General features: G+C 40.1%; 1 protein-coding gene and 1 long non-coding RNA gene across 4 annotated transcripts in view; both read left to right on the top strand.

Annotated features, from left to right (window-relative positions):
* Window positions 1-1867: 1867 nt before the first annotated feature.
* Npm1 (nucleophosmin (nucleolar phosphoprotein B23, numatrin)) overlaps window positions 1868-10768 on the top strand; it is a gene marked incomplete in the record, with an annotated part of 67714 nt that continues 58813 nt past the window's right edge. The window contains 1 exon segment of the mRNA XM_013509269.1: window positions 1868-2009. Within this exon segment, the coding sequence (XP_013364723.1) occupies window positions 1964-2009 (46 nt within the window).
* LOC102021100 lies at window positions 2051-8808 on the top strand. 3 transcript variants are annotated; one of them, XR_001232404.1, is made up of 5 exons: window positions 2051-2269; window positions 3683-3802; window positions 4075-4170; window positions 7701-7784; window positions 8567-8808. It is a non-coding gene; the product is annotated as an uncharacterized LOC102021100 (long non-coding RNA). The 3 variants fall into 3 exon arrangements; XR_001232405.1 differs by having other exon boundaries at window positions 2068-2118; XR_259708.2 differs by lacking the exon at window positions 2051-2269 and adding an exon at window positions 2589-2675.

Here is a 10768-nt window from a genome sequence, read left to right on the forward strand (position 1 = left end):
TAGTTTGGCAGTTTCTCAAAGTTAGACATAGATGTCCCAGATGATCTAGACTTTTACTCCTGTTTATCCAAGAGAAATCAAACGTGCGTCTACACATGAAGTTAAAAATGTGCAGACCAGCTTTCAAGGGAAAATACTTATCTGCTTTATTTTTGACAAATAAAAATGTGTATATTTATGATGTATGCTATAATCTTTAGACATATGTATACAGCAGAATGGCTATTAACCACTAGCATTGGCATGTCCTCCTATATTTCTTTGTGCTGATGAAATACAGTTGCACAATTGTTTCTTACTATCCACAAGAGGTTAATTTCTGAACCATCCCCACCCCAAGATACCAGAACCTGTGGATGGCAGGGTATATATGAGACAAAATTGCTGACATCTACAGCATGGTAACTGAAGATCAGTATTTAATATGGAATACTTTTTTTGTTCATTTAAACTTTTTTTTTTTTTTTTTTGGTCTATTTGACCAGGGTCTTGCTATGCAGGTCAGGCTGGCCTTGAACTCACTTTGTACTGGCCTCCAACTCACAACCAACCTCCTGCCCCAGCCTCTCAAGTGCTGGGATTACAGGCCTGCGCCACCACACCCGGCTTGTTCATTTAAACATTAAACATTTCCTTATAAAATGTGTCCATTTCTATTTTTAAAACTTTGGAAGTAAAGAAATAGTACACATGTTCACCTAATGGAACACCATACAACTCCTAAAAAGAACACAGTGGGCCTGTGTATTATGTCTTGGAAAGATAAGCCAGATTACGTGAAGATGTAAAGTAATACACATGCAGTGTGATGGAAAAATACAGCAAATGCTTAAAATTTTAAAAATTACAGTAAAAGACAGATTGCCGTTAATCCCCCCTGAAAAGGCTCCCCTTTCCTTCCAATACATTCTAGGAGTTCTTGCCGTGTTCTGAAGCAGTTCTTGAGGTTCTTTCTAGCGTCTCTAATTGCACTGCCATGACTGTCTACCTGTCCTGAATCAATTCAATATGTTTACCTTTCACGGTCACTTTAACTTTTAAAACAAAGTAAGTACTTGGTTTAAGGCCTCTATTTCTCACAAAGCATACAGGTTCTTTCACTAGGAATGATAAATAACTGCACTTTCTCAGGGGCTGCATCCTGAACAAAATTTAGGGTGTTACCCTGCTCTTTGGAGATTGGCTCAGTCGCTTTTTGGTCCCCAAACGACGTGAAAGGGAGAACGCTGGTTTCAGACATGTGTCCTCAGAAAGGCTGGAGCTATAAAAACATAGTTGAGTACGTCTGGCCAGTAGCTCCACCTTCACTACTCAACAAAGAAGCACCCGCAGCCCACCGCCTCGAGCACCACAAGTTTTAACTTCGGGGACACTAGGCCTTCGGGCAAGACAAAAACCTTAAGGGGACTATGCCTGCCTGTAGGCCTGCGGGGCACCAGAGGATGGAGAAAGGTGAACTGAACTGCTCTCTGGCTCACTTTCCACCCGCGAACGCTCCGAACAGTAACAGACGTACAGACTGCAGTCGCCACTTTGCAGGATGGGCTGCGCAGGATCTCAGGACGCAGCCAGCGCGTCAGAGTGGGAAAGGACGTGAAGGGTTGGCGCTTACTAGGGAGAAGCAGGCATGCGCAAAGGCGACGGTAGCGGAGGGTGGGGCCAGAGTACCAACGCGCTTGCTCAAAGGGAGCCCGCGAAGTACCTGAAAGAGGCGGAAGGGTGAGGAGGGGGTCGAAGAGCGCTGAACCCGGAGGAGAAATGCGGGAGGAGGAGCTTCGGAGTTCGCGCGCTGAGGCGGCCCTGGAGAAACTCTCGCAAGATCTTACGAGACGCTATTTGCGTGATGTGTCCCCGCCTTTCCCTGGCTAGCTAACGTCCTATTCTCTCTCCTTTGGAGCCTTGTTTTTTTTTTCGTCCGTGTTCTCTGCCACCTAAGTGCGTGCCACGCACTTAGGAAGATTCGATGGATATGGACATGAGCCCCCTGAGGCCCCAGAACTATCTCTTCGGTAACTGCCCTGGAGAACGTTGGAGCGAGGCCGAGCAGGGCCTGTGGCTGGGGGGAGGGGGCGGGAAGCCAACCGCGGCCCGGGCCGGGGGGAAGGCGGAGCGGGCTGGGTGAGGAGCGGGGAGCGGCCGGAGCTCCGGAGGCTGAGCGGACGCGCGGTGGGAGGCGAGAGGCGGTGGCTGAAGCCGGGGCGTGAGCGGGCCCAGGCCTAGGACCTGCGGCGGGGACAACCGGCTGGCTGAAGGGTCGCCTTTTTGTGGGGTAGGAGATAGAAAAAGCCCCGGGGCATGGGGATTTCTTGACGTGTGCGAGACTGTAGGGTTTGCGACAGATCGGTGTCTTTACTGCCGGGTCCCCGGTGGTGGTCCAGGCAGTTTGATGAGGCTGCTGTAGGGAGGGGTGGGGGGAGCCCGGCGTTGCTCTCTGGACTTGGCTGAGTAGAACTTGGGGCCAGAGTTAATCTGTGGGTGCTGCGGCTGGTTCCAGGGGGAGGGGAGGCGCGGCTGGGCGTGAGGAGGCCGCTGCTGCTGGGAGCACGTGGTTGCCACGTGGTTGGGGGAGGGCGGGGGTGTGGGCTCGGTCCACATCCGGGGCTCGCTGGTGACTTGTCACCTCCGGGCCTGGGGTCCTGTGGTGTAGTTGAGAACTGTTGGGCGAGCGGTCTTGGGTGAGTTGGATGGTAATGCCAGGATTTTGGATGTCTGGATTTAGTGCTTAACAGCATCTGCTATGATGGTATTTAGCATCTTCAGAGCACTGTTTCCATCTCACTTCTGTAGATGGAAATTGCGTACATTGCAGATGACAGTACTCGTGAAGTGATCAAATGTTGCACAAAGTTCAAAATTAGAAACAAGACTCTGGAATCCTACTGGACCTCTATAATGAGTGAAGTTTTGTAATTTGAGGGAAGGGAAAATGGAGGCTACCTTGAGTGATGCATGGAGTACAGCGTTTAAGAAGGAGAATGTTGCAGATTGAGTTGAAGATCTGAAACTGTAAACTTTGAAGAGCCTCGGTTTTCAGGGGACCACCTCCCCTTCCCCCATTACTCCTGTACCCCACAAACTACACTGTATAAGGTTCTTAGGAGAGTCCTTTGGTTTTCAGCCGCAGTAAATTTAATTGTGGAAGACTTTGTGCTTGACTTGAACGCACAAATCCTGCAGTTTTTGAGCTTGTTGATTAGCCATGCTGATATTTGTTAATTGAGCAATAGCATTTGAATATGGTATATATGTAGCAGTAACTGTCAGATGCTTATTAAATGGAACCATGTAAAGTTAAATTTTTGTTCTGATAATATTTAGAACAGTTTTTTTCATTCATGCAGTGAGAGTAGATATCTGCACTCTATAAAATTTTTTTTAGGGTGTTAATCTGGTGTATTCATGTTTAAAAATTCAGAAAGATGATTCTGTATTGCCCTCTGGTAGCTAGAGTAGTGAAAAACTAGTTCACAGCGTGACCTTTACCTTTCTGTTTACTTTGTAAGCCTTGGTGTTATTTTTCAGTTTTTCAAAATAAACGACTTTTCTCAGTCTTTTATTTCCTACTCATGTGGCATAACATTTTTGCTTCGTCTGCTTATGAGTTAGTCTTTTTTGTAACTAGGTATTAAATATACCTCATCTCTACACCTATGATAGAAGTTCGCTTTTTTGTTGTTCACAGGTCAGCTTATGGGCTGGTGCAAAGGATGAATTGCACGTTGTTGAAGCAGAGGCTATGAATGATGAAGACAGTCCAATTAAAGTAACACTGGCAGCTTTTAAAATGTCTGGACAGCCAACGGTAAGGGCACATGAACTTTGGATTTTATGTGAGCATTTAGATATTTTTTAAGATGGGTATCATTTAGGGTATCAAGGAAATAAAAGCAGTATTTTATTTGCTTCTTTGTCCCAGTAGTCAGAGCTGCATCTTGTGTCACTGTGGAGTTGAATCATCAACTCTTTTATGGGCGAAAATATGTTTACCGGTTTGATTTCGTTGAGTGGGGTTTGCCTGTAATACGTGCTATACATTTTCTTTACAGTGCTTAATTAAAAATTTCTTCCTTTCAGGGAAGCTCCTTGGGAGCTCTGAAATTACACCACCTGTGGTCTTAAGCTTGAGGTGTTGTTCGGGACTTGTGCATATTAGTGGAAAGCACTTAGTAGGTATGTTATTTTTATATGCTGTATATTAAACTACTTTTTCTGTTTACTGAAATGTTTGGTTCCCAGTTTGTACTTGAAAGGCATACTTGGTTCTAGAATTGCTCTTTTTATAATAGATTCAGTTGGGAATATAGTACAGTAATTCCCTAACCTACAAATGAGTTCTGTTCCACAAGAACTTTCATAAGTTGGATTCTTTCCTAAGTCGGAGTCTTTCCTAAGTCTGACAAAATCTGTCATTTTTGATACTCACCTGCATTGTAAAGCCTAAGAAAACCAAACATACATGCAAAAATATTGTAAACAAATTATTTTTACTTTTACAGTTACCTTAAAATGGTGGTACTATACAGTGCAACAGCTGGTATATAAGAGATTACATGGAGTAAACTGACAAGAGATACTAACGGGAGGAGGGAGCATAGGTAGGAGATGGTGGCGCTAAAGGATCATCAATAGTAGATGGAGGATGTTGTAGTCAGGGTTTACAAAGGAAAAGATTTAATACAGGACACATAGTTTATAGGAGTATTTTATAATATTCATCCAAAGACTCAAATGCAAAAAAGAGTGTGGGAGATTTGTCCACATACCAGTGACCAGTGAGTGTTACCAGTGTTCATCGTGTGTTGGAGTTGCATAGTGATTTAATTTATTTTAGCTGTGGAGGAAGATGCAGAGTCAGATGAGGAAGAGAACATAAAACTCTTCAAGTATGTCTGGAAAGCTATCTGACCCTAGAGGTGGTAGAAAGGTTGTACAAGTAGAGCTAATTTTACTACAAATTATGTATTCCAGCTTTCAGTTTGGTTATTAAGATTGGATCTTACTCATAATTATGTAGTTTCTTTAAGAAAAAAAGTAGAGCTAGCTGGTGACGCAGAAAATGATGGTAGCCGGGCGTGGTGGCACACGCCTATAATCCCAGCACTTGGGAGGCTGAGGCAGGAGCATCATTGCAAGTTTGAGGCCAGCCTGGGCTACAAAGAGAGCTCAAGGCCAGCCTGAACTGCATAGCGAGACCTTGTCTCAAAAAGACCAAAAAAAAAAAACAAAATGAAGGTACCAGTGATGAAGAGTTAAGTACTGTACTCTAAGAAACTTGACATGCTTATATGCATGGGTAAGAATTTTAGGAACGTCATTTCCTGGGTCCTTTAAATGGTGAGTCTGGTAGTTGAGTTTGGGTTAAATGAGTGGAGTTAAAAGTTTGCTGGGAGTATGAGTTGTGAAAATCCTGCTGTGCATTGTGAATCTTTAGACGGGTAGAGTATGCAGGCAGCCTTTCTGAAATTTATTTGAAAAAAATTTTTTTTTAAAAATGAAATTTATTTGACTTGAGTACCTACGTCTTGATGACAATTTATTGGCTAGTTTGAATTACATTCATTTTATAAGATAGCTAAAGGTTTTAGCCTGTGGTTCTTTGATGACTCCTTGTTGACAAAATGAGATTCTAAAGGATATTGAACTTTTCTTGCCAGTTTAAAACCTGGTTGAAAACAAGAGTCAGTGTGTTTATTGCACTAGAGAAAGCTGTGGTAATAAAGTTACACAGTATAATAAAGTCCTATTCTTAGTTGGTCTTACAACATTATCTAATACCTTTAATTTTTAGCTTTGTCCCTAAGAATTTACGTTTTTGGTATTAGTCTCATCTCAGTTGTCTTTGAGTTGGGTGTAATAATAAAGAAAACATATAGCCGAATGTAGCAGCACATACCTGTAGTCCCATCACTCAGGAGGCTAAGGCAGGAGGATTGTTGTGAGTTCGAGACCAGCCTTGGCAAAAAAAAGATCTTACTAAGGTCCTAATCAAGTTTTGAAAATAATAAACACCTTAGGAATATCTTAGTTTGTGTGTGAACACATTGTTCAGAATGTAAACAAAGGTAGACAATGTATGATTGTATTAATGTATGTGGCCTTCTTAAATGTCACTTTTTAAAATTTGGTAAAGAATATCCTAATAGATAAAGCTGTTAGCCCATAGTGGTTTTGTTAAAGCCATTGTCATCTTGTTTCTAATAAAGTAAGTCCCCAACTTTTTAATCCTGTTTAAACTGTATAATTCATTGACTTTGGTATATTCACAGTTGTACAGCTATTAACACAAATTTTGAACGTTTCTTTACCTTAGAAATCATATTAGTCAGCCATTTATGAACTTTGTCTATAGATTTGCCTATTTTAGAGACTTGCCATAAAGGGAATCATAATGTGATCTTTGCTGCTACCAGCCTGAGGATTTGTAGACATGTTTATTTTGTGAGTACCTAACTGAGTCAGAATTGCTATGATAACTCCAGGTTTGACTTATTAGCAACTTGCCAAGCTTGTTCTCCAAAAGTGGCTGAACCATTTCGGTATACTTGCACCAGCAGTGAATAGGGATTTGGATTTGTCCGTACTGTCTGAATGCTTGTCACTGTTTTTGTGTAATAACATTCCTATCCACTATCTCCTTGTGGGTGCACTTTCTATTTCCTTGATGACTCATAACTTTTTGGTGTGTGCTGTAGTAGGGATTGAACTCAGGACCCTCATGTGTGCTTAGCCCTGATGGTCAGCTAGACATTTGTGTATCTTCAAAGAAAATCCTATGAGATCCTTGGCCCATTTAAACTTTGAGTAATGGTGCTTGTAAGTTATAAGAATTACCTACTGTAATGGGTATCTTATTAAATATTTGATTAAGGGATATTTTGTCTCATTCTGTGGTTTCTCTATACTCTCTTGGTGGTGGTCATTGCACAAGTTAATTTTCATGAAATCTACTTCTTTTGTGTTAGTACATCTGGTGTCCAACTAAGACACCATGGTCAAGTCCACTGATTTGCAAAATGACTACCTTTTGACAGACTCTTTAAAGTTTTCCAGGCCTTGGCAATGGCAAGTATACTTTTTGAGTTGTTACTTTAGATACCTTACAAGTAGGATCATGCTGTTCACCCTTTAGTTGACTGGTGTGTTTCACATAATATAATGGAAGTTCGTTCATGTTGCAACAGATAGCAGGATTTATTTTAAGGCTGAATACATTCCACTGTATGTGTTGAATATGTTTTCTTTATCCACTCACCTTTTGAGGGGTGCTTTCAGTTGGCTTTTGTGAGCAGTGTTGCAACAAATCTGTTATATTCTGCTTTTAGTTCTTTTGTCAAGTCTCTCGAAATTTGGAAAGTTCTTAATATCTTGGCTTATTTCATTTTCAGTGATGATGGTGCTGATGATTTTGATTATGATCATGAGGAAACTGAACAGAAAGCTCCAGGGAAGAAAATGAGTAAAATCTTATAAGATTACCATAAATAGTATCAGAGGGTCAAAGTTTTTTCTAGTGCTTTTCACCTATTTTATAGCTAATGGAAACTTGCATGAGAATCTCATACTAAGAATTGGTTCTGAGATAGGACTTTACAGAGAACTTTTAGTTTGGAATTAACTTAGTTTTTAAATCATGATTTGGGGAAACATTTGAACCCCTTCATGTAATGGGGACACTAATTAAGACTGATTTCTAATTGTAGTTTGATATGAGATACTCCAGCCAAAAATGCACAGAAATCAAAACAGAATGGAAAGACTCAAAACTGTCAACACCAAGATCAAAAGTAAGTGGCAACATACATATTAAAAATGGATTTCATTGAAATAGGATAAAACTGGAAATTACACCATGAAAGAATCTAGGCCAATGGTGATGAACGTATAGGAGGCCTGCAGTGCCCTCTCGGTTGGCAAACAAGCCAAGTTGCCCCAGCAGAAGAGCATCATAGAGCACATAGGTGCCATGCACATGCTCAGAAAGGAGTAGCAGCACCAGACTGCAGTTCATTAGCTACAAGCTAGACAGTGTGCTCCCAAGAGGGAGAAATATAGAGATTGATTTGCTTAGACTGGCTATGAATGCGTTCATTTTCATTAACAAGATTTTTACTTTGTTTTCTTATGAAAAATTGAAATTTAATATCTAAGATTAAACAAAGAGATGTTCTAATTAAGAGATAGATCCTTTTAATGATGTGCTATCCCCTTGGCTTACTTGAATCTGCAGTTTGTGGATACTTTATGAAAACAAAAGCAACAAGTAACATATTTGTTTGAACTGGCTGTGATTTTAGCAGAAGCCCGCGAAGTAGGAAATGTACTCAGATGCCTTTTTCAGAGCAGGCCAAAAGCTGGTGGTCATTGGAACACTGCCCCTTTGCTCTGCTGGTCAGCAAACAGCTGAAAATCCTTGCTGCAAATTGTTGATTCAAGGAATATCTAGTTCTTTAGTGTTAACTGACAGTGTTAGCTGTTCCATGTTAGCTATCTTTAGTGTTAGCTATTTTTGATACAGGGATAGATATGTGTGGGGTGATAAATTTTTTTAATTTTGTGTTTTTTGTAGATGCCGATTTTTGAATACCAAAAGAATGACTACAGCAAGACTGAAAGGAGATTGTGGAAGATTTTCCAAAAGGTCTAGACAGTCATTTGGAGTTGAACATAATGGGAAAGTGTTGTATATTCTGTGTAGTAAAAGTGCTATCTGTCACACATCAAGTGTCAGATGGCAGGCAGTTTGAGAGCAACCATAAATGTGTTGTCAAATCTGGTGAAACTGAAAGAAAAGCATTTCTTGAATGGAAATTTTCCTAGTGTCTTAATTTTTGCAACTATCTTTCTAAAACAAATCCTCTCAAAGATAACAGCTTTCTATTTTTTTTCTTTTTGTACTGGGAATTGAACTCAGGACCTCACACTTGCCAAGTAGAACACTGTGCCACTGAGCTAAATCCGCGCCCCCCCCTTGAGAGCTTTCAAATTTTACTGCATAGAAAAACATGTAAGCCCCTCTCTGATGGAGATATTTATCAAATGGCCGTGCTGTCTGAGAGTAATTCCCTTTTTCATGATTGTCCAAACAAGGTTGAAACTATGCAGTGCATCTCTGATGTACCACTTAGCAGAAGTACTGTAAAAATAAGTTCTGTGTGTTGCAAGTGATGTTAGTCAGCAGCTCACTACTGACTTACAAAAGGTAGGCTGTTTACTCCATGTGGTTGGATGAAAGCACAGATATGAATAATAACGCAAAGGTAACAGTAATTTGGTATTATGCTATTGTGATGTCAGAAGAGCTGGTGAAACTCCTGTCTGCCTAGAAGATATCTACAGAACTGTGTGGAAGCTTTTTTGTCACAAGAGGTAAATCCAAAAGAGCAGTTTCAGTTATTAGTGACAGAGCACTTTGCATGGGTGTGGGGTGGACATCTGGTTTCATACACTTTGTTAAAGAAGTAGAACATGCAGTCATTCAGTTTCATTATATTATACATCAAGAACCACTTTGTTCTAGAGAAAGCAACAAAAACTATGCAATATCCTCAAAGATGTCCCAGAGTGGTGAATTACATTATGGTTTGTGCTTGTAATTTTTGACAGTTCTAAGCACTTCTTGATGAGGTTCAGGCACACTATAATCCTTTATTTAGTACAGTAATGGCCTGGCTTAACAATTTCTTTTTATTTATTTATTCTTCTTTTTTTTTTTTTTAACAGATTTTATATTACACTTTAATGTAATGGAAAAAAAAATACAAAGTACAGGGAAAACAGCAAAAGGATGTTTTGTGATATCAAAACATTTGAGGAAAAAAAACTGCAGATTTGTGAAAAACCTTGAAACTGGACAGCTGAAATATTTTCTAAATCTAAAAATGCATTTAGAAAATTCACCATTTGCAGTCAACCCTACAAGCCACCAACAAATCTAGAAGGAGTTTTCTACCATTGTATCAGCTGCAAAACAGAATTTTAGTTTTTTAATAGTTTCATAAGATCGAGACAAACCTGTATTTTCTTAACTGCTCTAGATAAAGCCACCTTTGAAGAACTAGATCTTTTTGGCTTACACTGGTTAATTTTGGAAATCTGGTAATGGAGCTGTTGGAATTTCAAGAGAGTTCTATCTGGAAAAACAAAATTCTGTGACTATGTGCAGCACTTGTGAAGATAGGGTGGAAAAGGGTGACAAAGGACAGTATAGCTAGTAGTTCTGAAAATGAAATCCTTAAAGTGTGGAATTCTCTGCCAAATAATTTTAAGTCAATGAATGAAAGCACTGGGGATTACTTTGCTTACTTGTTTGGATCATTTTATGCTTGTGAACAGCTGTTTTCAGCTTTCAATTGTATCAAATCTGATAAAGAAACAGACTTACAGATTAAGTTTGAGCCAGGGTTTGACAGATTATCAACATACATGCAACAGCAAAGATCACATTAATTGTACAAAAGCACACCAAATGCAAGCTTACATTTCAATAAAAAGCTGTATCATTTAAACTCTGTTGCTGTTTTTCTTTTTAAGGAAAAAGATGTTAATGTAAGCTTTTTGGTAAACAAAAACCTCGGTATTCAAATTTATACCATAAATAACTGGGTTTGGGCTTGTAGACTGGGCTCTTGGCCTTTACAGGATTTGCCATCACAGGTCTATGGGAAGAATCATGGTGTGAATGTTATGGGTTCAGTATTTTAATCTCAGGGTCTCAGGTGACCACTGGGGGTCTTGGAGAATATACCCCTGGTGCATAAGGGAGATGCCT

This window comes from Chinchilla lanigera, unplaced genomic scaffold, assembly GCF_000276665.1.
Source record: "Chinchilla lanigera isolate Chin_1 unplaced genomic scaffold, ChiLan1.0 scaffold00007, whole genome shotgun sequence".
In the NCBI taxonomy this organism is placed as follows: Eukaryota; Metazoa; Chordata; class Mammalia; order Rodentia; family Chinchillidae; genus Chinchilla; species Chinchilla lanigera.